The 27868-nt window shown below is 43.4% G+C and overlaps 1 protein-coding gene and 1 long non-coding RNA gene across 2 annotated transcripts; one reads left to right on the top strand and one right to left on the bottom strand.

Annotated features, from left to right (window-relative positions):
- Positions 1-90: 90 nt before the first annotated feature.
- On the bottom strand, positions 91-27741 carry LOC106826201 (cationic amino acid transporter 4-like). Its single transcript, XM_070516511.1, has 5 exons — positions 26613-27741; positions 1770-2813; positions 742-1311; positions 379-512; positions 91-278 (listed from the first exon to the last, which is right to left on the bottom strand). Exons 2-5 carry the CDS (start codon positions 2771-2773, stop codon positions 106-108), a joined length of 1881 nt encoding a protein of 626 aa, XP_070372612.1. The 5' UTR covers positions 2774-2813; positions 26613-27741; the 3' UTR covers positions 91-105.
- Positions 13939-26604, top strand: LOC139045957 (uncharacterized). Its single transcript, XR_011505493.1, has 3 exons — positions 13939-14116; positions 16401-16553; positions 25812-26604. It is a non-coding gene; the product is annotated as an uncharacterized lncRNA (long non-coding RNA).
- Positions 27742-27868: the final 127 nt, after the last annotated feature.

Here is a 27868-nt window from a genome sequence, read left to right as displayed (position 1 = left end):
GGCATGGGCAGGTATGCAAACCCAAGCTGCTCTGGACAAATGGGGCTGCCAGACCCTCTGGCTTCCCGAGGAGGTGTGGGACGGTGGGCAGGTCCCCAGTCATCCTCATAGACTGGTGGGCTGCTCCGTGTGGCTTGGCTTCTGGGCCGATGCCCGGCTGGGGGGATGCAGGGCTGGCACCGTCTCCTCCAGGCTGCCGCGTGGGACAGTCAACCCCGGCCGTTCCCGCTGGTTCTCCTTGCTGTGCCAGATGCCGTAGCCAAAATACACCGTGAGTCCTGCAAGGGTGGCACAAGCCTGAGGGACAGTTCCCAGCCCTGCTTCCCTGCTTGCCCTCCTCCTGCAGCCCCCCAGGGTCGCAGCCTGGCCCCCACTCACCGATCAGCAGCCAGATGGAAAAGACCAACCAGATCACATAGCTCAGGTGCAGCATGAGGAAGGTGTTGAGGAGGATGCTCAGGGCGGGAGTCAGGGGCACCATGGGAACCTGAGGGGACAAGTGCTGGGCTGGGCTGCAAGGAAGGTCTGCTGGCCCAGGGCCTGATTTCTCGGGAGTCCACAGAACCTTTCTCTGCCTCTGGAGATTCCGGAGACCAGGGCCCACCCGCCATGCAGAGAGAGGGGTGTGGGGCACTGGCCTCCCCCGCCCTGCAGCCCTGGTGCATCCTGCCACGGCAGAGGAGGAAGGGGCGAAGGGAGCCGGCTGGGCAGAGCATGGTGGGTGCTGGCTGGAGGAAGTACCTGAAAGTGTCCTGCCGGCGCTGCTGCTGGTGGGCCCCCAGGACGAGGAGACTGAGCAGAAAGGTGGCGGAGCTGAGCAGGAGCAGCAGGGTGTAGCCCCAGGGAGGGAGGTGCAGGGCCGAGTCCCCAAAGACCAGCACGCAGTCCAGGGTGATGGCCGAGGCCACCAGGACACCGAGCGCCCAAGCCACAGCAGCTCCAGGCCTGCACCCACCCAGGAAGTGGAGGTAGGGCCTCAGGGCTGCTCGCAGTTGCCTGGGCTCAGGGGCTGAGTCCTGCTCTGTGCCCACAGGGCTGCCTGGGTGCTGAGAAGTGGATGGAGGGGACTTTCGGAAGCGTAGAATGATGATGCTGGTGGGCAGGAAGGTGTAGTCCAGCAGTGCACCAATGGAATGGAACTGGACCAGTGCCTGGAGGTCCAGCAGCAGTGCCAGGAAAGCCATGAGGACCCCGAACACCAGGAGGCTCACCACAGGCACCTGTGTCCGGGGGTGCACGCGGGCAAACCCCTGGAAGAAGAGCCCGTCAGCGGCTATGGCAGATACCATGCGTGGCAGGAAGAAGATGTACCTGAGCAGACAGTGGTCATGGCTGTGACAGAGGGTGGGAGACTGGTCAGTGTGGTGGACAGGCCCTGGGGCAACTGCTGGGAGCAAGGGCATGGGTGGCCCCTTGAGAACAGAGGCATGAGTTTAGGCTCTGAGAGTGAGCCTGAGTGTATGTGGGTGCTGGATTGTTCCCCCTCACCACCCAGGAATTGGGCATCCCAGTTTAGGTGACAGGCCCACCGGAGAATCTGATGAGGGCTGAGTCTCTCTGCCTGGAAGGATCTGGAAGCACATCCCAAGAACTGACATTCTGTGTAGAACTGGGAGGGATGGTGAGTAGGTCCCTTCCCACAAGCCTGGGTAGAGAGTCTAATCATTAGCACCTTCCTGGGCCCAGGATGTGACTGGGAGCACAGGCCCAGATGGAGATGTGTGCCCTGGAGGCTTAGGGCAGGGCCCCACCACTCTGTTCCCTCCCACCTTGCCCAGATGGGCCCCTTACCACAGATTGCACCAGCTGCCACGATGAAGCCCGCCCAGCTATAGCCTCTCTGGTGGAAGGCGTCAGCGAGTGCCCAGTCAGGGTCCAGGCTGTGCCAGGGCACCATGAGGGTGAGGACTGTGGAGACGAGGATGTAGGCACCAGCCGCCAGGCCAAGCGAGATAGTGATGGCCATAGGCACTGCTCGCTTCGGGTTCCGGGCCTCCTCACTGTAGTTAGCAACGACATGAAAGCCCATGAAGGCATAGAAGCAGGTGGCGGCACCGGCCATGATGCCAGAGAAGCCAAAGGGTGCAAAGCCGCCCTCCTCAGTGCTCCAGTTGTGCGGATGGGCCAGGACAAACCCCAGGATGATGATGAAGAGGATGACAACCATGGTGATAACAGAGAAGGTGCGGGTAAGCCAGGAAGAGACACGGGCTCCACAGAAGATGAATGTAGAAGCCAAAAGAGGGATGACAGCAGCCAAGAAGTCTGGGTACTGGCTGAGGAAGGGCACCTGCCAGATGCCCACATGGGCCTCAGTGAAGCTGCGGATGCGGTGGCTAAAGATGGAGTCCAGGTAGCTGCTCCAGGCACGGGCCACAGCAGCGCCAGTAATGAGGCACCTGAGGAGCACGTTCCAGCCAACGAGGAAGGCCCACAGCTCACCCATGGACACGTAGGTGAACAGGTAGGCAGAACCTCTGCGGGGCACATGCACCCCTAACTCCGTGTAGCATAGGGCTACCAGCAGGGAGGCGATGGCAGCCACGCCAAGGGACACGACCACTGCAGGGCCTGCCATCCCCTTGGCCACGGTGCCCATGAGCATGTACAGCCCCAAGCCCACCATGCCACCCACACCCAGCAGGATCAGGTCCAGTGTGGTCAGGCGGCGCTGCAGCAATGTCTCCTTGGTGGGCTCCTCCAGTGTCTTCACCCGGTTCAGCTTCTGGCAGACGCACACCAGGCTGGCGGTGCTGGGCAGCCCCCAGGCCATGGTGGATGGTTGAGATGAGCACCAAGCCAGATGTCCACACCTACAAAAGCCAGAGGGAAGTGACAGACTGCCCTAGGTCCTGACGAGCCTTCAGTCCTTGTTCTGACCCTGCCCTGGGGACCCAAGCCTGGAACCACTGGCAGCTGCAGGGCTGGATGAGGCAGGCTCAGGGCCTGGCAGCAGGTGGGCAGGAGGCCACAGGGAAGCATGGGGATCCCTTTGAACTGCCTCCTGGGCAAGGGAGCTCAGGTGAATCAGGACCTGAGCATGTATGGGAGGGGCTCTGAGGTGGGGAGGAAGCAGCCCCAGGACCCCTGCACACAGATGTGCTACCACCCAGCCATTACAAGAGCTCATTTCAGCACACTCCCCTCCTCAGGTACCCAAGCCTTCGCCTCCTCCCCAGCCTGAGTCCATCCCCACAGGACTCGCTGCGACTCACCTGCTTTGCCTCAGTGGCCCTCATAGTTCGCACCTACACCTACCCATGGGTGTCAGATCCAGCGCTGGGCCCTGCCTCGTGGTCACACACACACCCTGCCCACACCTCACATGGTCAAGACCAGCGCTCCCCAGGTTCTGGGGAAGCCCTATGACTGCCCGCTTCACAGATGAGGAAGCCCAGGCCACCAGGTAAGTGACTAGCCCAGGTCACCAGGGTGGCCTTGGGAGGCAGGTGGAGGCTAAGGTCCAGGTCTGGGTGGGGTATGGAGCCCACCTGCTTTCCACTGCTGCAGACGCCCTCCTTGATCCCTCATCCCAACACACGGACTCCACCAGCTGGGCACCATCCAGGCCCCTGGACCCTGGGAGGTGTGGGGGCTGCGGGTCTCAGGCAAGATGCTGGTAAGATGAGGGTCTGAATGCAGCTGAGAGGCCCTGGGCAGTCCCTGACCTCTGGCACAATGGGATGGCAGTAAGCCACTTCATCCACTGAAGAGGGAGTGCCCGGCTGTGGGGAGTGTTCTGTGAATTGGCAGAGCTCATTGTGGCTGTTCTGAGCTTCTACCTACAGACAGTGTCCTGAAAGGAGGCAAGCAGACCCCTGGGGATGACCTCCAGCCCTCCAGCTTGGGGCACCCGTAGGGAGCCTCAGACACCGATGGCAGCTCCTCCCAGCTCAGGAGCAGCTGTCAAGCCTGGAGGACCCTCGGGGACCCTAACAGCAGCTCCCACTTATTGATATCCATGAGAGATGTCATGGACTGAACATCTGCTCCATACCAGTCCCTGCATCATGGGGACACATCACGTGTCTCATCACACGACCATCACACACCCCCTCAGCCTTCTTTATTCCTCGGGCTGAGGGGTCTTTGTCCTTCTGCTCTTCCCACTCCTTTGAAAGTGGAAAGGCTGGTGTGACAGGGTGTGAACTTGTTTACAGCAAAATGAGGACAACCCATCCAAGCAAAGCAAAACCAAATGAGATGTCCTTTTCCCTCAGAACTTTCTCCAGGTTTTTGGGTTTATATTTCATTTGCAGAATAGAGATTTAGCAGGCTGTCTGGCTCAGCGGGCTGGTGACAGGGTGGTGGACTCCCAGAACAGATGGTGCCACCTGGAGCACTCTACCTTAGCCAGCCCCTTGCTCCCTTCTGGTATTTGGCTGACGTTGTCTTGAGGAGCTTCTCAGATGAGCTCCGACTTCCTGCAGGGGTGACCCCTCCCGCACCTCGCTCCTTGTGGCCTAAACATAACTGAGCAGAGTTCCTTGTTCTGAAACGCCTTCACAGAAACCCAGAAAAATGCATTTCCAACCAAGAGGCCTGGGCAGTTGTGTAACAGGAGCTCCCCCAGGGCCTGACCGACGGCCACCTGAGAGCTGGTGTGCAGGGTTTCAGAGCACTGACTTTTCATCTACCCAGAGAAGGGCTCTCATCACATCCCTTTCACAGGGGCGAACATCCAGTGGATACTCGTGGCCAAGCGTGGTCGACACAGTAAACTGTAAACTTCCAGTGACATGGCTGGGCCAAGTGCTGGACCCCACTGAGCAAGGCAGTTACACTGAGCAACACATGGAGATGCAGTGAAGAGAAAGCACCAAAAATATAATCAGAAGAAGAGAGAACACTTCCCACCTCATCCTACACAGCCAGGAGCACCCTGACACCAAACCCAACAAAGACATCACAAGGAAAGAAACCACAGGCCAACATCTTTTATGAATATAGATGCAGGATTGCTCAACTGAGTACCAGCAAATCGAATCCAGCAACATATAAAAAGGGCCAAGCGGGATTTATCCCAGGAATGCAAGATTGATTTAACATCTGAAAGTCAATCAATGGAATATGTCATACTAACAGAATAAAGGGCAAAAACCACATGATTGTCTCAACAGACACAGAAAAAAACAGTCAACAAACCTGGACTAGAAGGGACTGCCCTCAAACTGACGAAGACCATCCACGAAAACCCCTCGGCTGCTGTGCTCAGTGGAGAGACACTGAAAGCTTTCCCTTTGCTCAGGAACAACATCGGGAGATCCTCTCTCCACTTGTATTCAACACTTTACTGGGGGCTCTGGCCATGGCAATTAGGTGAGAACATGAGATAAAAGGAATCCAGATTGGAAAGGGAGGAGTAAAACTATCTCTAGCCTCAGATGACATGATCTTATGTTAGAGAAAACCCTAAGAAATCCACACAAAAAAATATTAGAACAGATAAACCAGTTCAGCAAAGGTGCAGGACACAAGATTAATATACAAAAATCAATTGTATTTCTATACATTAGAAATGAAATACCCAGAAACGAAATTATGAAAACAATTCACCCCACATAGCAACAAAAAGAATAAATTTACTTATAAACATACTTAGAATAAATTTAACAAAAAAATGCAAAACTTGTACTCTTAAAACTACTAAACATCACTGAAAAAATTTAAAGAAGACCTAAATAAGTGGAAAGACATCCCACGTACATGAACTGGAAAATTTAATATTGTCAAGATGGCAATACTCCCAAATTGGTCTGCAGATCCAGTGCAACTCCTATCAAAACCCCAACTGCCTAGTTTTCAGAAATTATCAAGTTGATCCTAAAATTCATGTGGAGATGCAAGGAACCCAGAAGAGCCAAAACCATTTTGAAAAAGAACAAAGTTGGAGGACTTACATGCTCTGATTTCTAAACTGACTACAAAGCTACAGGAATCAACACTGTGTGTTACTGACATAAGGAGAGACATAGATCAATGGAATAGAGTTGAGAGCCCAAAAATATGGGCAATTGATTTTTAAAAGTTTATTGCCAATTTAAATTCATGACCAATGATTGTTTTAAAAATAGACTTTACTTTTTACAGCAGTTTTGGGTTCACAACAAAACTGAGCAGAAGGTGGAGTTCCCACATACCCCCAGCCCCTACACAGGCATAGCCTCCCCCACCTTCAGCATCCCCCAGCAGATTGGTAAAGTTGTTACAACTGAGGAACCTGCATTGACACATTATTATCACCTACAGTCCATGGTTTACATTAGGGCTCACTCTTAGTGTTGTACACTCTTGCCGTTTTGACAAATGTATAATGACATGTACACACTATTACAGTAAGCCCTAAAAATCCTCTGTGCTTCACCCATCCATCCCTCCCTCCCCACTAACCCCCGGCAACCACTGATCTTCTCACTGCCTCCACAGTTCGGCCTTTCCAGAAGGTCATATAGTGGGAATCGAATCACACACCATGTAGCCTTTTCAGGTTGGCCTTTTTCGCTTAGTAATATGCATTCAAGGTTGTCTCATGTCTTTTCTTGGCTTGATAGCTCCTTTCTTTTCAGCGGTGAGTAATATTTCTTGTCTGGATGTACCATGCTTTATTTATCCATTCACCTACTGAAGGACATCTTGGTTGCTTCCAAGTTTTGGCGATTATGAATGAAGCTGCTGTAAACACCCATGTGCTGGTTTTTGTGTGGATATAAGTTTTCAACTCAACTGAGTAAATACCACGCAGTGTGGTTGCTGATTCATATGGTAAAAGTATGATTAGTTTTGTAAGAAACTGCCAAGTTGTCTTCCAAACTTGCTGGGCCATATTGCATTCCCACTAGCAATGAATGAGGGTCCCTGTTGCTCTGCATCCTCGGCAACATTTGCTGTTGTCAGTGTATTGGATTTCTACCATTCTAACAGACGTGTACTGGCATCTCGTTGTTTCAATGTGCAGTTCCCTAATGACACAGGATGTGGAGCATCTTGTCATAGGCTTATTTTCCAACTGTCTATCTTCTTTGGTGAGTTGTCCAGATCTTTTGCCAATTTTCAGTTGGGTTGTTGGTTTTCTTACTGTCGATTTTTAAGAGTTCTTTGTATATTTTGGATAATAATCCTCTATCAGACATGTCTTTTACAAATGTTTTCTTCTAGTTTATGCCTTGTTTCCTCATTCTGTTGATGGTCAATTGATTTTTGACAAGAGAGCCAAAACAAATCAATAGGGGAAAGAAGAATCTTTTCAATGCACTGTGCTGCAGCAACTGGATATCCACAAGCAAATGAATGAAGTCAGACTCTTAACTCACACTGCATACAAAAACTAACTCAAAAATCAATCAAAACCTAAATCTAAGAGCTGAAACTATACAGGCATAACTTGGAGGTATTGTGGGTTCAATTCCAGACCACCACAATAAAATGATTATCACAATACAGTGAGTCACACAAATTTTTGGTTTCCCAGTGCATATGCAACGCATGTTTACACTATACTGTAGCCTATCAAGTGTGCAAAGTATTATGTATAAAAAAGAATGTACTTTAAATGTAACTTAAAAATACTTTATTGCTAAAAAATGCTAACCATCATCTGATCCTTCAGTGAGTCATAATCTTTTGCTAGTGGAGGGTCTTGCCTCGATGTTGATGGCTGCTGACTGATCAGGGTGGTGATTGCTGAAGGTTGGGGTGGCTTTGGCAATCTCTTAAAATATGCCAACAAGGAAGTTTTCACTTTGATTGACTCCTCCTTCCATGAAAAATTTCTCTGTAGCATGTGATGCTGTTAGCATTTTACCCATGCTAGAACTTCTTTCAAAATTGGAGTCAATCCTCTCAAAATCTGCCACTGCTTTACCAACTAAGCTTATGTAATATGCTAAATCTGTTGTCATTTCAACAACCTTTATAGCTTCTTCACCAGGAGTAGATTCCATTTCAAGAAACCACTTTCTTTGCTCATCCATAAAAGCAAATCCTCATCCATTAAAGTCTTATCATGAAATTGCAGCAATTCAGTCACATCTTCAGGCTCGATTTCTAATTCTAGTTCTCATGCTATTTCTACCATATGTGCAGTTACTTCCTCCACTGAAGTCTCGAACCCCTCAACGTCATCTATGAGACTTGGATCAGCTTCTTCCAAACTTCTGTTAATGTTGATACTTTGACCTCTTCCCATGAATCATGAATGTTCTTAATGGTGTGTAGAATGGTGAATCTTTTCCAGAAAGTTTTCAAATTACCTTGCCCAGGTCTATCAGAAGAATCACTTTATATGGCAGCTATAGCCTTATGAAACATATTTCTTAAATAATAAGACTTCAAAGTCAAAATTACTCCTTGATTCATGATCAAAATGGCTGCCTAGATCCTGCAGAATGGATATGGTGTTAGCAGGCATGAAAACAACATCAATCCCATTGTTTATCTCCATCAAAGCTCTTGGGTGACCAAGTTCATTGTCAACGAGCAATAACATTTTGAAAGGAATTTTTCTTTCTGAGTGGTAGGTCTCAACAGTGGGCTTAAAATATTAAGTAAATCAGTGCCAGTCTGGTTGCTGAGTGGTTGAGTTTGCATGCTCTGCTTCATTGGCCAGGGATTTTGCTGGTTCAGATCCTGGGCACGGACCTAGCACCACTTGTCCAGCCATGCTGAGGTGGCATCCCACATAGCTCAACTAGAAGGACATACAACTAGAATATACAACTACGTACTGGGGGGCTTCGGGGAGAAGAAAGAAAAAAAGAAGAAGAATGGCAGCAGATGTTAGTCCAGGTGCCAGTCTTTAAAAAAAAAATCAGTAAATGGTGTTGTAAACAGATATTCTGTCATCCAGGCTTTGTTTTTCCATTTGTGGAGCACAGGCAGAGTAGATTCAGCACAATTCTTAAGGGTCCTAGCATTTTCAGAACGGTAAATGAGCATTGGCTTCAACTTAAAGTCACCAGCTGCATTAGCCCCTAACAAGAGAGTCAGTCTGTCCTTTGAAGCTTTGAAGCCAGGCATTGACTTCTCCTCTCTAGCGACGAAAGTTCTAGATAGCATCTTCTTCCAATATAAGGCTGTTTCATCTACATTCAAAATCTGTTTTTTAGTGTAGTCACCTTCATTAATGATCTTAGCTGGATCTTCTGGAGAACTTGTTGCATCTTCTGCATCAGCACTTGCTGCTTCCCCTTGCACTTTTATGTTATGAAGACAGCTTCTTTCCTTAAACTCATGAACCAGCCTTCACTAGATTCAACCTTTCCTTCTGCACCTTCCTCACCTCCCTCAGCCTTCCTAGAATTGAAGAGAGTTAGCGCCTTGCTCTGGATTAGGCTTTGGCTTATGGTAATGTTGCAGCTGGTTTGATCTTCTATCCAGACAGCTAAGACTTTCTCCATATCAGTGATAAGGCTGTTTCACTTTCTTATCATTCATGTATTCACTGGAGCAGCACTTTTAATTTCCTTCCAGAACTTTTCCTTTGTATTCACAGCTTGGCTAACTGTTTAGTGCAAGAGGCCCAGCTTTTGGTCTATCTAGGATTTTGACATGTCTTCCTCACTAAGCTTAATCATTTCTAGCTTTTGATTTAAAGTAAGAGATGGGTGGCTCTTTCTCTCTCTTGAACACTGAGAGGCCACTGTAGGGTTATCAATCGGCCTAACGTCAATATTGCCCTGTCTCTGGCAATAGGGGACCTGAGGACAGGGAGAGGGATGGGGGAACAGCTGGTTAGTGGAGCAATCAGAATACACACAACATTTATCAACTGAGGTTACTGTCTTATATGGGTGTAGCTTGTGGCAACCCAAAACAATTACAACAGTAACATCAAAGATCATTGATCACAGATCACCATAACAAATTAGTGATAATGAAAAAGTTTGAAACATTACTAGATTTACTAAAATGTGACATAATGACATGAGTGAGCAAATGCTGTTGGGAAAATGGCACCAATAGACTTCCTTGATGCGAGGTTGCCACAAACTTTTGATGTAGTGCAGGACAGGCTGCCCCAAGGGGTGGGGTATGCCACTCTGGTATGCAGATTATTTCAAGCTGAAGACAATCAACTCTCAAGAGACTCTGGAAGAACACTTGGTCTTCCCTCAAATTTTTTAAAACAATTCAAGATAGAAGGGCCTGTCCCAGGAGGAGCTCTTACCACGGATAATTCTAGGTGTGGCAGGTAGGAGGGCATCTAGCAAGGGCCATTTTACCAAAAGATCTCTTTTAGGTCCCATTGTCTATAGACGGGACAATGCAAACATTTGTTTACCAAATATGAACTCTTCTCATCTTCCCATAAATTGCCTTCTCCCCCTTTGATGTCTCAGACCTTTAGCTCCCTCTCCTTAGTCCAAAAGGACATATATACCTCATTTTTCCTGACTGTCTTTGGAATTCTTCATGCTTTTGTGAATTCCCTGTATAAAAGTATTAAAATTTGTCTGATTTTTTTCCTGCTAACCTGCCTCATGCCATTTTTAAATCTTTGACCAGTCATGAGAATCATAAGAAAAAAGGTGGGGAATTCTCCCTCTTTCTGTATAGTTTTGGCATAGCAAGCAGAATTCCCACTGGCTGGCAAGCTGCTCTCTCTGGCTGGAAGGACTGCTTTCTCCCTAGGACAACTGCAGATGAGGAGATCTGGGTCACCTGATGAATGCCTAGAAGAGGGAAGATTTGTTACCACGTTAGTTTCCTGGAATCTCTATCTGCGGGGTCCAGTGGAAGTAAGCGGCAAGAATCTTTTTCTCTCTTTCTAAATTTGGATTGGCAGGAGAAAATCTTTGGGAAATTAAGTTTTGTGCTTTTTAATGACTCTGGTAAATTAGGTAGAGTACTCTTGACTTTTATTCTTTTCCTCCCAGAGGTGGCCACTGTTTTTTCACTTTTTTGTTTCTGTCTTTTGTGTCATATGTCATAAGCAGGAAATACCATAGGGTGGGACACAGGCATAGGCCCTATAAGCCTGTTGTCTGGTCCAACCCCACAGGCTGGTGAGTTTGTGGTCTCACCAGACTGGCTTCTATTTAGGCAAACTTTGCTGTGGGTTCACATGCACATAAGGTGAAAGCTGTTGCCAAGGGACACCTTCAAAGCCAAGAGGCCACAATATTAGCGGTAAAGGGTCAATCAGTTAAGAGCCATCAGGGTGCTCACTACCTTTAGAAGACCCCTGTGATAGGATAGGTTGGTCACAGAATGGGGTAGATGACAGCAGGTCCCCCATCAACCTCAAGAAAATTTTGGTGCAGTGAGGTACTCTGTAAAACACACACAATCCCCGACACCACAGCACATCCCTCAGAGGTGTTAGTTTGCCTCCATGAGACCCAAGGCATAGCTAAAGCTGCTATTGTGCATATAAGAAACAAAAGAAAACAACTCGATGAGGTTTTTCCTTCCTTTCCTTCCATCTTGTTCTATGTCCTGAGAACTTGGCTTTTTGATCAGTGAGAAGATTCTCCTTGGTCTCCACCATCTGGAAGAGGTGCATTTACTGGGGTGAACTTGGTGGCCAGTCAAATAGACTGGGGTTCCAGGCTCCCTCTGTCTGGCTGCACCAAGCATTCAGGGGAGTTTGTCATAAAGGGTCCAGTCCATAAAGGCCTTTGTGGTCTCAACCTTTGTTACTGGTTAGTGCTGGAAAAAATCCCATACCTGTGGCTCCTTCCTGGTGTCACAGATTAGCAGGTCTGTGACTGGAGGCATCCCATGCTCTTGTGGGAGACTGGAGACACCATTTTCACTACACCATCCTTACTGCCTGACCAATGAAGCTCTTTACTGTCTCTGACTATTTTGACAAGTGAACTTTTGGCATCATAGGGGCTACATGATCTGCGCCCTCCTAAGGACATCTCTTGCATCGGTGGTAAAGGTTTTTTCTAATTCTGGAAAGTTACCTCCAGGTATTTCCTTAAAAAGCCTCATTTGATTGAGTCAGTATTGGAATAAGTATACAAATATATATCTTTATATTTGATGAGATTCTACTCTTCAATGGCTGGATGATGTATCTTTTGAATTGAAAAAACTTCTATATTTGAAAACTATTTTAGAGAGTTCTTATCACAAGGAGCTGCCTTATTAGTATTTTTGGGAAGATCAAATTGAAAAGAAGCCCCTCTCCCCCCAAATATAATGGCTAGGCTTAGGGAATCTCTTAATGAAATGAAAGAACAGAAGTCAGACTTAGAACAAAAATTTTAAAACAAATTTAAGGAAAATTCCCCTTTACCTTCCTATACTCCCCTATATCTCCAGCTCTCTGTCCCTGACTCTCCAGAAGATCTTTGCATCTCTGGTACTCTGGCTTAAACCACCCCTCAAGACTAACTCCTCTGCTAGTTCCTCAGCCAGATCTTTCTCTACCCAATTTTTAAACCTGTGTTTATCCCTGACTGATGTTATTAACTATCAGGCAATGGCCCCACCATCTGAAAAAGACAATTGGATACAAAATGGTGTCAAACAATGATCAGATGGATTATACACTGGGCCAAATGACTTCCTGTAGCTCCTTTTCCTTTGAGTTTTTGGCTTGCACTTATCTCCCACCAAATGGGACATATGTGCAGATGGGGGACAGTTAAGGAACTGAAAGGCAATTGGTTTTGCCCTGGTAGCCACAAAATTTTTGACCAAGTTATTTCCCAGTGCACTACTTGCCAACATCACCAAGTTTCTGGGAGACATCAGTGTACCCCAGGAAGTCCCCCCCGGGCTCACACTGCCCTGTGTGGTGCTGCAAATGGACTTTACGGCCTTGCCCCAGCTTTAGGCTATTCTCACTGTTTGGTTACTGTCTGCATGGTTAGTGGATGCACTGATTTCTACCTGACTAGATGTGCAGATGCCACAACAGTGGGAAAGAAATTAATGACTGAAGTTATTCTTTGTTCTGGCATTCCTTAATGGATTGAATCAGAGTGAGGAGCTCATTTTACAGTAGAGATAAATGACTTGCTTGCAGAAACTCTGGGGTACTCATTAAAATTTGATACCCCATATCATCCTCAATCATCAGGGCAAGTGGAACACAAAAAATCTAGACATCAAAAGGACTTTAGGAAGGTCTGTCAAGAAACTTGGCTTAAATAGCCAGAAGCTCTGCCCTTGGTCCTAATAAAGATCTGAAATTCTCCAAATAGGAGACATCTATTGACTCTTTTAGAAATAGTTTTGGACACCCAATGCCTATTGGCCTCTCTAAACCTTCCATTCCTGGATTAAGAGAATATTATGGGAACTTAAGTGAACAATTGATGCTATGACTAGCTATAGAAAAAAATTAACTAGTCTACTTGAAGCTTATCATCAACAGGTAAAAGAGGCATGGCCTCCACCTTCTGACAAGCTTTGCCATCCATTTGGACTAGGAGTTCAGGTGTCCATCCAGGACTTTAGAAGAAAAAATGCACTGTCACTTCTCTGGGAAGGACCTTATGAAGTCCTACTAAGCACCCACACTGCCATCAAAATAAAGGAAAAATCTTCCTGGATCCATGGAAGCCACACCAAAATAGACCCAAAACATTGCTCTCAAGACAACTGGGAGACAGTCCCCACAGGTGACCTTAAGCTAAGGATTTCCAGGGCCAATTCCCAGGCCCCAGATGTAGCTGACCTCGTGGAGTAGACAGCTTTTCGTAAGATCACTGTTCACCTCACTTTCACCTAATTCCCTCCATGCTTTTAAAACTCCCCCCCCCACACACACATGACCCTTTTCCTATTAATGAATATATATATATTCCTTTTAATCATTTGCTAGCCGACTGGAGAATGCTGGTCTCTGTCTATCCACTTCCCCTCTGTAAGTTTCCACTCTGGGCTCTTTTCCAACCTGTGTCTTGCTCTTACTAACTCTCTCCCTCATCAGGTCGAGCACAGACCAAACACGCGCCTATGCAAGTTTACCAAACCCTGGCCACGCTAACTAATCAACCTGACTGTTGGCTATGTCAACAGCTAGAGAACACAGAAGAACCTGAACTGGTCTCTGTTCCTGCTGATGTGAACACCTGGTGGACTAAGAATGGAAGATGGATGAACGACAGGGTATGGTGTCCACGACAAGGAAGACGTCACTCCACCTCTTCTCCTGGTGAGTCACATGGGCCCCAGAAAACCTCTATAAAAGCTCCATGACTTCCTTGCTCAGATAAAGACAAAAGGTGAAAATTTTTCCCACTGTATTGAAAGTAAACATGACCCTGGACCCTTCCTAGGTGATTTGGATGGATTTTTGGGACACTCCCTGGTTTAACAAGTGAATCTAGGAAGCAAATTTCATAGGCTTTAAGTCAGTACAATAGCATCCATGCTGGGCTGTGAAGCAGTCATGCAGGCCATCTTCAGCCTGTGTCGAAATGACCTTGCAGCCCCACACCTCATGACTGAAGACGCCAGCTGGACAGATCCACAGCAGGAAGAGGTACAGGTTTCACTCTCATGTTTCCCAGCTGCATTTGTTAGAGATTGAGGGAATAATTAATGGCTGTGGCACTTGCCTCCCTCCACACAAAGATAATTGTTTGGTGTATAACCAAGGAATTCTTGTTTATGTTACCTTCAATGTAGAATCTAGAGAAAAGACCAGGTATAATATATGCCCCCTTTTTTGACATATGTGAACTCTAATTGTAAGGTTTTTTCTTTTCCACTTCCTTGCACGTACACTGTTTGTGAAAGAGCTGCAAGCTGTGCCTAAACTCACATACCTCAGAGCACTCTGTTGAACTGTTTACCCAGTGTTTGAACTCCTCATGCTGATTAATGAATAAACGCCTTCACTAATATCACCAAGACTCTTTATTTCAGGCAACAGTGACATACCAGGACAGTATTGCAATTAAACTCTGTGGTTTGAGTTCACAGGTGGCATTTTCAAACCTTTCAAGGAAATTGTAAGTGACTCCAACACTATTCCCTTTGGCACAAACATTTGCCGAATCACCAAATGTTCTGGATGGTTTATGAGTCACCCTTGTACAACTTGGGGTATTGCAGCTGCCCACATAGTTAAGCTGTCCAATACCACAAACTATATATGGGCGGATGTGAACTCACTTGGTCAGGTGACAGGACCAGGCTTTGTAGCTGTCCAAATCAGACTGCAGGCCTCCTGTACCAGCGATCCTGCGATCTGTTCTGCTCTCCTAGTTGACAGAAGTGCATGGAAAGTAGAGATGTTTAGGCACTAACAGTACCAGTGGCAAAGGTCATGGAATATTCTAGACCCTGGGAACTTTAGGTTCAGTTCTAACCTTGTCTGTAAACCACACTGGTCTTTTTATTTTATGTGGCAACAAAGTATAGAAAGGATAGTAGGCACTGGCACCATGGCTGAGTGGTTCAGTTCACATGCTCCACTACGGCAGCCCAGTGTTCTCTAGTTTGGATCCTGGGCACGGACCTACACACTGCTCATCAAGCCATGCTGTGGCAGCATCCCACATAGAAGAACTAGAATGACTTACAACTAGGATATACAACTATATACTGGGGCTTTGGGGAGGAAAATAAAGGAGGAAGATTGGCAACAGATGTTAGCTCAGGGCCAATCTTCCTCACCAAAATGCATACTGTTAGAAAAAATGGGAGAGTGTTCCAACCTAATTGGTCAGGAAGATATGGATTTGAATACCTGGCCCCTTCTCTCACCAGGTACTCCACCCTAAATGGCAGCCAAATTGCAAATGTAGGTTCCTTTATTCAAAAGGTTGTGCCACATAAATGTGCAACTTGATAAATCATAGAGTATATGCTTGTGTATCACAACTCCAAGATCTTCTCAGCATCAAGTCTTATTCCCTAGATTAGGAAATTATGAGTTGGAAAAGGTGATGTTTAAATCTCTCCATGGTAGTAGAACAGGAGTTCAACACCGCTCTGGTGGAGCAGAATTGGCCACCCCCAAATGTCTCTCTTTGGCTTGATTATTTTTAAGGACAAAAGACTCTGAAAGAATCTTTGACCTCCCCCACAACTGCCTAAAAGAATTTAAAATGGAAGGCCTGTCTCCAAGACAGGCCATCACCATAGATGACCCTGGGTATAAAAGACTGGGGGATCCTTGCTAAGCCCAATGTTATCAAATTTCTCCCTCTCTTTTTCTGGTCACATTGTCTATAGCTGGCCCAGGAAACACTTGTTTATCAAACATTTGCTTTTCCATCTCCATATAAATTGCCTTCCCCCGCTTTGAAGCCCCAAACCATTACCCCCAACATCTTCTTTTGTCTTTAGCAGAATATGGTATTTAAGGTCATGGCTTCCACCATCTTGGTGAGTTTCTCAGTTTTGCTGGGTTTATCCCATGTATACATGTTATTAAACTTTGTTTGACTTTCTCCAGTTATTCTGTCTCATGTCAATTTAATTTTTAGACCAGTCAGAAGGACCTAGAGGGTAGAGGAATAGTTCTTCTTCTCCTACAGCATGGTGACCACAAAGGGACAAAACTTCACTGGCTGGACACTGCTCACTCCTGGACTACTGCAGCTGATATATCCTGGACCCCTGACAAGAGCCAGCAGGAGGTAAGAGCTCTTATCACCTCAATCTCCTGCATCTCTGCTTGCAAGGTTCTTTTTTCTTTTCTAAATTTAGATTAGCAGGAGAAAATATTGATGAAGCCAGCTTCTTGGACTCAGTGACTATGGGAAATATGGTTTGAATACTCTTCATTTATCGATACTTCTCCTCCCAGAGAAGATGGCTATTTTTTCCTTGTCTCTGTATTTTGTGTCACTTGTTATAAAAAGGAAAAGCTATAGGGCAAGGCACAGGCATCTCCATAATCCTGTTTTCTAGGAATATGAGCATGAAGTGAAAGCTGTTGCTAAGGGCATCTTGGAAGCCAAAGAGGCCAAAAATTTGGTGGGCATGGGTCAAACAGTTAAGAGCCATTAGGGTGCTTGCCACCTCAGGAAGACTCCTGTGATAGAATAAGTTGGTCACAGAACAGGGTAGATGACAACAGATCACCCGCCAACCTCAAGAAATTTTTGATGCGGTGAGGCACTCTGTAAAACACACGCAATGCTAAACCCCACAACTTCTCCCTCCTACATATTAGTTTGTCTCCAAGAGACCTAAGGCTTAGCTAAATGTGTTAATGTGCATGTACGATGAGATTTTTTTCTTTTATCCTGAGAATTTGCCTTTGTGAACTTTCTGGTCTGCCATTGGGAGGATGCACGTACTGGCATGCATCTTGGTGGCCAGTCAAGTAGATGGGTATTCTGAGATGCACTCTGTTTGTCCAGCTGTATCAGGGGAGTTTGTCATAATTGGTCTCAGTTGCTTTCATAAGGAGTCTTTGTCCTTTCAACCTTCATTGTTCATTAATGCTGGCACCTTACTGCTTGTGCAATGAAGGCCTTTGCTTTCTTAGACTATTTTTTTGGGGTGAACTTTCTGGATCTTGTGAGGACTGATTCTTTTACACTCACTTTTGGGGATGCCTCTTGTGTCCATGGTTAAGACATAAAAGGCTTATTGGTTGGAGTTTCTATTAAGATCCTCCTTGTCAATGACCAGATAATGGATCATTTAAATTGGGAAAACTTCTAAATTGGAAAAAATTTTAGAGAGCTTTCATCATAATTGTTTTATTGGTACCAAAGACCAAATTAAAAAGGAAATACAGGGGCTGGCCACATGGTCAAGTTGTTAAGTCCGTGCGCTCCACTTTATTGGCCCAGGGATTCACTGGTTCAGATCCTGGGTGTGAACATGGCACCGCTCATCAGGCCATGCTGAGGCGGTGTCCTGCATAGCACAATCAGAGGCACTAACAACTAGAATATACAACTGTATACTGGGGGGCTTTGGGGAAAAGAAGAAGAAAAAAAGAAGATTGGCAACAATGTTAGCTCAGGTGTCAATCTTTAAAAAAAAAAGGAAATACAAAGAAATAACAACTAGCCTTAATAACTTAATCAAATTTGGAATCTACTTAAACTCTATTGGTAGGACCCTGACTCAGGATACAATTAAAATGAGAAAATGTAAAACTATAACTGTTGATGAAATTATAAAATTTGGAATGTTTGAGCTAACTTTCTATAAAGAGGTTATATCAACTTTACCTGAGCGTGTTTTGAAAGTGGATGTGCTGTCTGCCTGTGAATGCTTCCCCTACCCAATATTGTAAGACTGACACCTGTTGATGAAGTCCAAATGGAAGCTATGATTGGAGGTATAGGGGTGGATGGAATTCAGGTGAAATTTTATAGGAAAATTGATATATTTACAGGCTTTCTGTAAAGTGATTGCATCTTTTTTTACCTGATTGTATTATAGATTATGTTGTGGGGATAGACATTGTGTCTCACTGGGGAACATTTGCCCTGCCTGGTCGTAAGACAGCATATAAATTTGCCCTTCAGACGATGTTAATTAAACATGATAAAGGGAAGTCAATAGTGTTGCCTGAGCCCACACTGTGTGAGACAAAAACTAGAGCCTAATATCAGGTGTGAATAAAAAAGATAATAAAAGCTCACCTCCAAAGGTAAATTCATCTAGAGTTAAATTGTACATGTAGAAAGAGGACCTTTGTTAAACACTTTGTGCAGACTTTTAAACGTTTGGTACATTGTCCTAAAGATTTAACAATTGCTATGGAGTCTTTGTTTTGTGTGTCTATATATAGATTATATATGTGTGATATTTTTCAACTTCTGGATGGTATGGCCAAAAATTAAGAGCTCTGTTTAATCAGCTTAAAGTGAATGCTTACATAAATTATTTCTAAGTGCAATAGAAACTAACCCAAATATCTTTCAAATTAATGTGATATGAAACAATCTTTGGTAAATAAAATCTTATTGAAGTTTATTTCTTTCATTGAAATAGGCATGTCCTGGAGTTATCAGCATTGGATCTGATGCAGACATACAGTCTGGGTTTACTAGTCAGATTAGCTCTTGTCATTCCTGTTACAAATTTGTCAACAAAATAATAGCTTAGAGTGATAGCTGATTTTGTCTAATTTCTCATGCAGTTTTTGTAGGGAAGCTAAGCATGAGTATTGGAAACAAGTAAACTAAATAGGTGAAAGGAAGATAAAAGTTTTTGGGCAAACGTTTTAACAATAATTGTGTGTTATGGTATATGTGCTTGACTTCAAAACCTTTTGGTGACTTGGAACCTTAGAGTTTTGTTAAATTAAGTTAAATGATAAAATTTTATTGAATATCTAAATAATTTCTAAATAAGAAAGTATTAGACATTATTAAATATAGGTTTATCTACTTTTGGCTTCTTATTACAGAGAAATTGAAATGTGTTTTGGTCTATTAGTAAACATGTATTTTATTAAAAGACTGTACAATAAAGTAACATGTTTCTAGAAATTATAAAAAGCCTTTATAAACTTGCCAAACCATAAAATGTTAATATAAAAGACAGTGCATGGGGGCCGGCCCGATGGCACAGCGGTTAAGTGCGCACATTCCACTTCTTGGCGGTCCAGGGTTCGCCGGTTTGGATCCCGGGTGCGGACATGGCACTGCTTGGCACGCCATGCTGTGGTAGGCATCCCATATATAAAGTAGAGGAAGATGGGCACGGATGTTAGCTCAGGGCCAGGCTTCCTCAGCAAAAATAGAGGAGGATTGGCAGTAGTTAGCTCAGGGCTAATCTTCCTTGAAAAAATAAAAAAGACAATGCATAATTGCTTACTTCTTAGTTTTCACTAAATATTAAGGTCTATAAGGGTAAGAATTCTAATTAATAAATATGATTAAAGCCATTAAAATTCAATAAGGAACACATCTCTGTATCCAAGGAAAGTAAAATGCATGTTTTCAGTGCAGAAGGTATAAGAAAAAGATATTTTTGTTTGTTAAAAAGGTTATAGAAGCTTTATGGAAAAATAAACTCTGAGCAAGGAGTTTTCTACATAGTCAAATTGCTAAGATTGAAATGAATTTAATTAAGTGAATGAGTTTTAATATCAAAGTAAGCTGGTGCTAAATTAGAATTTGATTTTTCCCCTCTCTCCAAAGGATAATTTTCTTAAATTTTTAGACTACTATTGATAAAGAGATTATGAAAGGTATTTTCTTTGAGTATGCCACCAGAGGGTTAGAGATTTTATGTTTTATCAGAATAGATCTCCTGTATTTTCTTTGTCAGGTCTTTTATCATAGGTGCTAAGGTGTTACTTACAGCTATTTAGTTCTGTATTCACCTGAAGATCTTTCATTGTCACCACAGCTGAATGGATGGCTCAGAATGTTTTCATAGGGACCTATGATATTGTGTGGGTAAATATTATTAATATAAGAGTTTTTAAAAAATTATATAAAATGCCTAAAATCCTTATCTGTCCTGGTTATCAGTCATAATCCTAGTCAGTATTTTTAAGTGTTGCATGTCATAAAAAGCCAAATTTCTCTGTCAATTGCCATTTTTAAGTCTTTTGTCATTTATAGACAGTTTTGCTTTACTCTGCTTTTGCAAATCTGTTTCATCTTCAGAGAGATTTATGGAAAGGACTCCGACACTTACTCTAGAATACAGGTTTCTGACAATTTTTCAGATTATAAAACTTGGTTGGGAAAGAAATTACAGAACTCTAACAGAGAAACTGATAATGTCATGAAACTGCTAAGAAAAGATCAAGATCAAGAGTTGATTACATGGGACTGAGTGGACAGATGAGGATGATTATACTTCTTATGACTTTGTCTGAAATATTGCTGATGTTTTTAAACATCTTATTTTTCCAGATTTAGGGAAACCTTCTTCTCTTTTCTCTTAAGCTAACTGTAACTTATAACAATTTGATAAAATTATACTTTTGTAAGCAGAATTGAAACATTTATCTTTTTCTCCCCACCTGATCCTTTCAGAATTTGGAAATTCTTAGTGAGAGAGTATTCTTGTTTTCATGGCAATATAGTTGTTTACATAAGTTCAATAAGAGTCTGTTCTCCTTATGATCCGACACAATTGGAAATATTGGTTATATTACCAAAGCTTTGACTGGAATGTCATATTTGAGAGAAACATGCATAGACTCAGATGTGACCATACAGCTTTTGAGGAATGAAGATTGACTTTATGAAATAAAGCCACTTGGAAATATTGGCCTGGTACCTTGCTTGCAGGGATCCTGGCAACCCTACCAGGTGTGCAAAAGTCACTTCCATGGAAGGTGCAAAGAACCTCAGGGTATTTTGGGAACCTCAAGAAGAAAGGAATTCACCCGAGCCTATATGTATTTCATGCAGAGTTTTGCTTTCATTCCTTGGTTTTGCTTTCCTGTGAGAGGCCTTTCAAGCTCAATGTGACATTCCCTACAAAAACTTCCAGCAAAGCAGATTGAAAAGAGCCTATATAATCAATTGTTATTCTTGCCATCCTTATGTAAACAATTGGGCCAAGTTTATTGAAACTAGGCATTTTACAGAGCAATGAGTCTTAATTTAGCTATCTTTAGTAAAAATGGTGGTGACTTCAAAGAGAAAAAATTGTTTCAGTAGGAACTATAATACACAATTGTGGATATTAGATTCTAGTTCTGCTAATTGTCATTGAGGTTTTTGTTTCCTATCTGTAAACTGACTTGGATCCTGAATTCTTCTGGTTTCCTCAAATATCGGGCTACAAATATCCAAACAAACATTATCAATTTTTCCCTTCATCTTCATTTGGAGTCATTGAGAACTGAAATCACCCTTTTCTTGTGAAGCTTTGCAAATTGAAGCTGGACAACTTGATATAAACTTAAAATAGATCACCACAGTAGCATGCCTGTTACTGGGGAAGCCATTCAAATGATGTCATCACTCACCTGGTGACATTATCAGAGACATTTCAAACTGCAAAAGGTGCTTGGACCCTGACACCTAGAAGTCTTCTTGACTGGCTGTCCCTTGGGCTCAGGAACTGGTTTAAAATTTGCTCTAACCATTAAGCTTATTTTTCTTTTTGTTTCCATAGAAATTCTTCCTATTAAATACTGATATCTTATTTATACAATAGAGACCTAGCTTTGGGTGCCCACCTGCATTGCTGCCTTCTGATATGATGAATTTAACTGGACTGATCTATTATCAAGGCTAAGAGACAGATTCAGTGAGATTGGACAATTTACCAACTCTTCCTCTGGATAATGAAAGTTCTTAAAGTTTCAAAGGCTGGACTGTAGGGGGTCAGAATTTGCCACCCCAAAATGTGTCTATTTAGCTTATCTTTAAGGACAAAAGAATCGGAAAGAAACTTTGACCTTCCCCCCATCTGCATAAAATAATTTAAGATAGAAGGCCTGTCCACAGGACAAGCCATCACCATAGGTAACTCTGTGTATAATAGACTAGGAGGATCCTTGCTAAGCCCATTTTTATCAAAGTTCTCTCTCTCTCTCTTTCTCCCTTATCACACTTTCTAAAGATGGCCAGCAAATATTTGCTTATGAAACATTTGCTTTCCATCTCCATGTAGATTGCTTTACTCCCCTTTGACGCCCCAAGACACTACCCTAAACACCCTCCTTAGTCTCTAGGTGAAGATGATATTTAAGATAGTGGCTTCCACCATTTTGGTGACTTACTCAGTTCTGCTGGGTTTCTCCCATGTAGAAATGTTATTGAACTATGATTTTTCTCCTGTTATTCTGTCTCATGTCAATTTAATTTTTAGACCAGCCAGAAGGACCTAGAGCTTAGAGCAATAGTTCTTCCTCCCTTACACCAACACACAAACTTTGAAAATACTCCAGTCAGAGATTAAAAGCCTAGTTTCTGTGGTCCTCCAAAATCAACATGCTCTGGGCACACTGACTGCCTAGCAAGGAGGACCTTGTGCAATCATTGGTGGAAAATGTTGCTTGTAGGTGAACCAAACAGGACAACTAATATCTAACTTATATCTTTTAAAAGAGAATGCTGCCAACATCACCCTGACCAAAGCCAGACAAGGACACAAAGAAGCAAAATTACAGGCCAATATCGCTGATGAACATAGATGCAAAAATCCTCAACAAAATATTGGCAAATCAAATACAGCTATACTTTAAAAGGATCATACAACACAAACAAGTGGGATTTATACCAGGGACACAGGGATGGTTCAACATGCACAAATCAATCAATGTTACACACCACATTAACAAAATGAGGAACAAAAATCACATGATCATTCAATAGACACAAAAGAAGATAAGCTACAACATCTATTTATGATAAAAACACTAAATAAAATAGATATAGAAGGAAAGTACCTCAACATAATAAAGGCCATATATGACAAACCCACAGCCAACATCATACTCAATGGGAAAAAATTGAAAGCCACCCCTCTGAGAACAGGAACAAGACAAGAGTGCCCACTCTCACCACTCTTATTCAACATAGTAATGGAGGTTTGGGCCAGAGCAATGAGGCAAGAAAAAGAAATAAAAGGAATCCAAATAGGCAAGGAAGAAGGGAAACCCTTGCTGTTTGCAGAGGACATGATTTTATATATAGAAAACCCTAAAAAAATCCATCAGAAAGCTATTAGAAATAATCAACAATTACAGCAAAGCTGCCGGGTACAAAAGCAACTTACCAAAATCAATTGCATTTCTATCCCCTAATAATGAGCAAGCAGAAAGAGAACTTAAGAACACAACCCCATTCACAATCACACACCCACAAAAATCTTGGAATAAATTTAACTAAGGAAGTGAAAGACCTATACAATGGAAGATACAAGGCTTTACTGAAAGAAATTGATGATGACAAAGAAATGGAAAGACATTCCATGCACACAGATTGGACAAATAAACATAGTTAATGCGTCCTTACTACCTAAAGCAATCTACAGTTTCAATGCAATCCCAATCAGAATCCCAATGACATTCTTCACCAAAATAGAACAGAGAATCCTAAAATTCATATGGGGCAACAAAAGATCCCAAATTGATAAAGCAATCCTTAGAAAAAAGAACAAAGCTGGAGGGATCACAATCCCTGACTTCAAAATATACTACAAAGCCACAGTAATCAAAGCAGCATGATACTGGTACAAAAACAGGCATGTCGATCAATGGAACAGAATTGAAAACCCAGAAATAGGGGCCAGCCCTGTGGCGGAGTGGTTAGGTTTGTGCGCTGTGCTTTGGTGGCTCAGGGTTTTGCCGGTTCAGATCCTGGATGCGGACATGGCACCGCTCATCAAGCCATGCTAAGGCAGCATCCCACATGCCACAATTAGAAGGACCCACAACTAAAAATATACAACTATGTACTGGGTGGCTTTGGGGAGAAAAAGGAAAAAGTAAAATCTTTAAAAAAAAAAAAAAAAAAGAACGAAAGCCCAGAAACAAAATCACACATCTACAGATAGCTCATCTTTGACACAGGAGCTAAGAACATACAATGGAGAAAGGAAAGTCTGTTCAATAAGTAGTGCTGGGAAAACTGGACAGCCACATGAAGAAGAATGAAAGTAGACCATTCTCTTACGCCATTCACAAAAATAAACTCAAAATGGATCAAAAACTTAAGGTAAGACCTGAAACTATAAAACTTCTAGAGGAAAATACAGGCAGTAACCTCTTTGACATTGGTATTTTTTTGGATACCATGTCTTCTCAGACAAGGGAAACAAAATAAAAAATAAACAAGTAAGATTTCATCAGACTAAAGAGCTTCTACAAGGTAAGGGAGACCAGGATTGAAATGAAAAGACAACCCACCAACTGCAAGAAAATATTTGCAAATCATATATCTGACAAAGGGTTAATCTCCATAATATATGAAGAACTCACACAACTCAACAACAAAAAATCAAACAACCCAAACAAAAAACGAGCAGAGGATATGAACAGACATTTCTCCAGAGAAGATATACAGATAGCCAACAGGCACAGAAAAGATGCTCAACATCACTAATCATCAGGGAAATGCAAATCAAAACTATACTAAGATATCACTTCACACCTGTCAGAATGGCTATAATTACCAAGACAAAAATAAGGAATGTTGGAGAGGTTGTGGAGGAAAGGGAACCCTCCTATGCTGCTGGTGGGAATGCAAACTGGTGCAGCCACTATGGAAAACAGTATGGAGATTTCTCAAAAAAAATAAAAATAGAAATAACATATGACCCAGCTATCCCACTACAGTGTATCTATCCAAAGAACTTGAAATCAGCAATTCAAAGAGCCTTCTGCACCCCTGTGTTTGTTGCAGCATTATTCACAATAGCCAACACATGAAAAGAACCCAAGTTCCCATCAACTGATGATTGCATAAAGAAGATGTTGTGTATATAGGTACAATGGAATACTACTCAGCCATAAAAAATGACAAAATCATCCCATTCGTAACAACATGGCTGGACCTTAGGCATTATGTTAAGTGAAATAAGCCAGGTAGAGAAAGAGAAACACTGTACAATTTCAGTCATGTAGAAGATAAACACATGGACAAAGAGAACTATTTAGTGGTTAGCAGATGGTGGGAGGTGGGCACAAAGGGTGAGTGTGTGCACTTATATGGTGACTGACAAATAATGTACAACTGAAATTTCACAATGTTGTAAACTTTCATAACCTCAATTTAAAATTTCTTCTTTTAAAAAAGGGATGTTAACACTTTCCATCAGATGAATGAAGCTCACTTGTTTCATTGGACTGACTCATTCCCAGGATTGGGAACTTGTTTAATGGCATGTGAGGAGATGGGCTCCCATCGCTTCCTATCTGCTTGTTCATCCTCATTCTAATCCATGTTCTTTTCTCCCTTTGCAGATTCCTGACCACTCAGCTACTAACTCATTTTCTCTCTCCACAGTCACCAGCTCAGCATTTAATATGTGAACCTTCCAAGGAAGTTTCAGAGGAGGGAACTGATGGGGTTCAGGGCAGGCCACCCCAAGATGTCCCACTCTGGTGTGCAGATTATTTCAAGCTGAAGATAGTCAAGGCTGAGAAGACTCCAGAAGAACATTTGACCTTCCCCCTTAATTGACTAAAAGAATTTAAGCTGGAAGGTCCTGTCCCAGGAGGAGCTCTTACCGTGGATAATTCTAGATGTGGGGGGCAGGAAGGCATCTAGCAAGGGACCTTTTATCAAAAGATCTCTTTCCATCCCATTGTTTATAGATGGGACAATGGAAACATTTGTTTACCACATATGAAGTCTTTTCATCTTCTTGTAAATTGCCTTCTCTGCTTTTCAAGTTTCAGACCTCTTTCTCCCTGTCCTTAGTCCAGAAGGACATGTATACCTCATTTTTCCTAGCTCTCTTTGGAATTCTTCATGCTATGTGAATTCCCCACATACACATATTGAACTTTGATTTTCTCCTGCTAACCTGCCTTAGATCATTTTAAATTATTTGACCAGCCATAAGAACCAGAAGAGGAAAAGGGAGAGAATTCTCCTTATTCCCCTACACCTTAAATTAGTAAAAAAGAATAACAATAATAAAGTAATATCTGTAAATCTCAATAAAAGGAGGTATGCCTTTATTAGGTGTTGTGACTTTGCTAAATTAAAATTTGTTAAGAAGAAACTCAGGAGCATTAGATGGTGAGCCTGGGTTCAACAAAAGACCACAAAGGAATTGAAATAGAGAGGTTTGTTACTCACAGGTCCTGAAGAAGGTCTACAGCACACCTCAAGGGGACACACCAGGAGGTTAAGGCAGCGGGCAGCCAGATAGCAGGGCAGGACCTGGGGCATATGACTTTACTGGGGTCTATAGGCAGAGTGTTTTTTGGGTTCCCAGGCTAAGTCTGAATTGGTTAATTCAAACCAAAAATGTAAGGTTTTGCTAAGCTTTGCAGGGTCTTATCTAAGGGGTGCACAGGGGGAAGGCCCTGGGAGGCGGGGAGAATTCTTCTCACAAGGGCAGTGGCGGGAGTCATATCAGGAACTGACATTTACTCTGACTCTCCCGGTGTTTATCTAGGGTGTGCACTCTCGGGAGAGGCTAGTGTCACTTCAAGGCCCCTGCATGCCACCTGGCCACACAAAATAGATACCATGGCAGCAACACTATGGAGAAGTTTAACTAAACTCCCAACAAACTCTTAGAAGATAGCATAGGAGTAAATCTTCATGACTGCAGATTAGGCAACACTTTCTTTCTTTTATTTTTATCAAGGTAATTTTGGTTTATAACATTGTATAGGTTTCAGCTGTACAACATTATCATTTTAAGTTGGTGAGTATTATGACATGTGAAAATAGTTGTAATCAAAGTAATAGATAAAGCACCAAACTCTTTCCAAGAAGGAACTCCAAGGGTAGGAAGGACTGGGTGTCAGAGAGAGATGAAGCCTGGTAAACAGAGGAACAGAGTAAGAAGTGGGGGGACCAGTGTTTCCCCGAAGCTGGCCCCTTGTGTGTTACCTGATGGAGCTTCTGGAATGTGAAACAGTCGTTCGTGTCTAAGGGCTTTAAAATGGAGCTGGGAAGCCATGAAGGAAATGGGCCTCATGCACGTCTTCATCCAGCGGACATGAACCTTTGAACTGAGTAACGCTGCAAGAAACATGCAGCTCCTCACAGTGCTGGACTTTTGCCTCACTCTAGCTGGACTTAGTAATCAATTATTTTTAGCCAAGATTAGCTTTCTGCCCCAACCCCAATTAACATTGTTCATAATGCAAACCTCCCTTCCGTGCCTTTAAAAGCTCCTGACTTTTACTCCCTAGTGGGACACTATTTGTGTTTCTACCTGAATCTGTGCTCCCTGAATTTCAATTCTCTGATCCTAAATAAACACCTCTTTGTTTCTCATTTTAGTTCTTTATTTGTAGTTTAACATACGTGGTGTCAGAAAGTGGGACCTGATGAGATCTCACCTTTGTGAAACAGCCTCCTCTGGAACTGGGTATGGT

This window comes from Equus asinus, chromosome 8 (genome assembly GCF_041296235.1).
Source record: "Equus asinus isolate D_3611 breed Donkey chromosome 8, EquAss-T2T_v2, whole genome shotgun sequence".
NCBI lineage: Eukaryota > Metazoa > Chordata > Mammalia > Perissodactyla > Equidae > Equus > Equus asinus.
Note: the sequence above shows the minus strand (reverse complement) of the source record. Positions and strands in the feature narration are given on the sequence as shown.

Excerpts from the sequence above, each read along its gene's own strand:
- LOC106826201 (XM_070516511.1), bottom strand. The coding sequence starts at position 2,773 with ATGGCCTGGGGGCTGCCCAGCACCGCCAGCCTGGTGTGCGTCTGCCAG. Across the intron at positions 513-741 it reads CGCCGGCAGGACACTTTCAG|CCCAGCCCAGCACTTGTCCC; the intron begins GTACTTCCTCCA and ends CCTTCCTTGCAG. Across the intron at positions 279-378 it reads TTCCATCTGGCTGCTGATCG|GACTCACGGTGTATTTTGGC; the intron begins GTGAGTGGGGGC and ends CCACCCTTGCAG.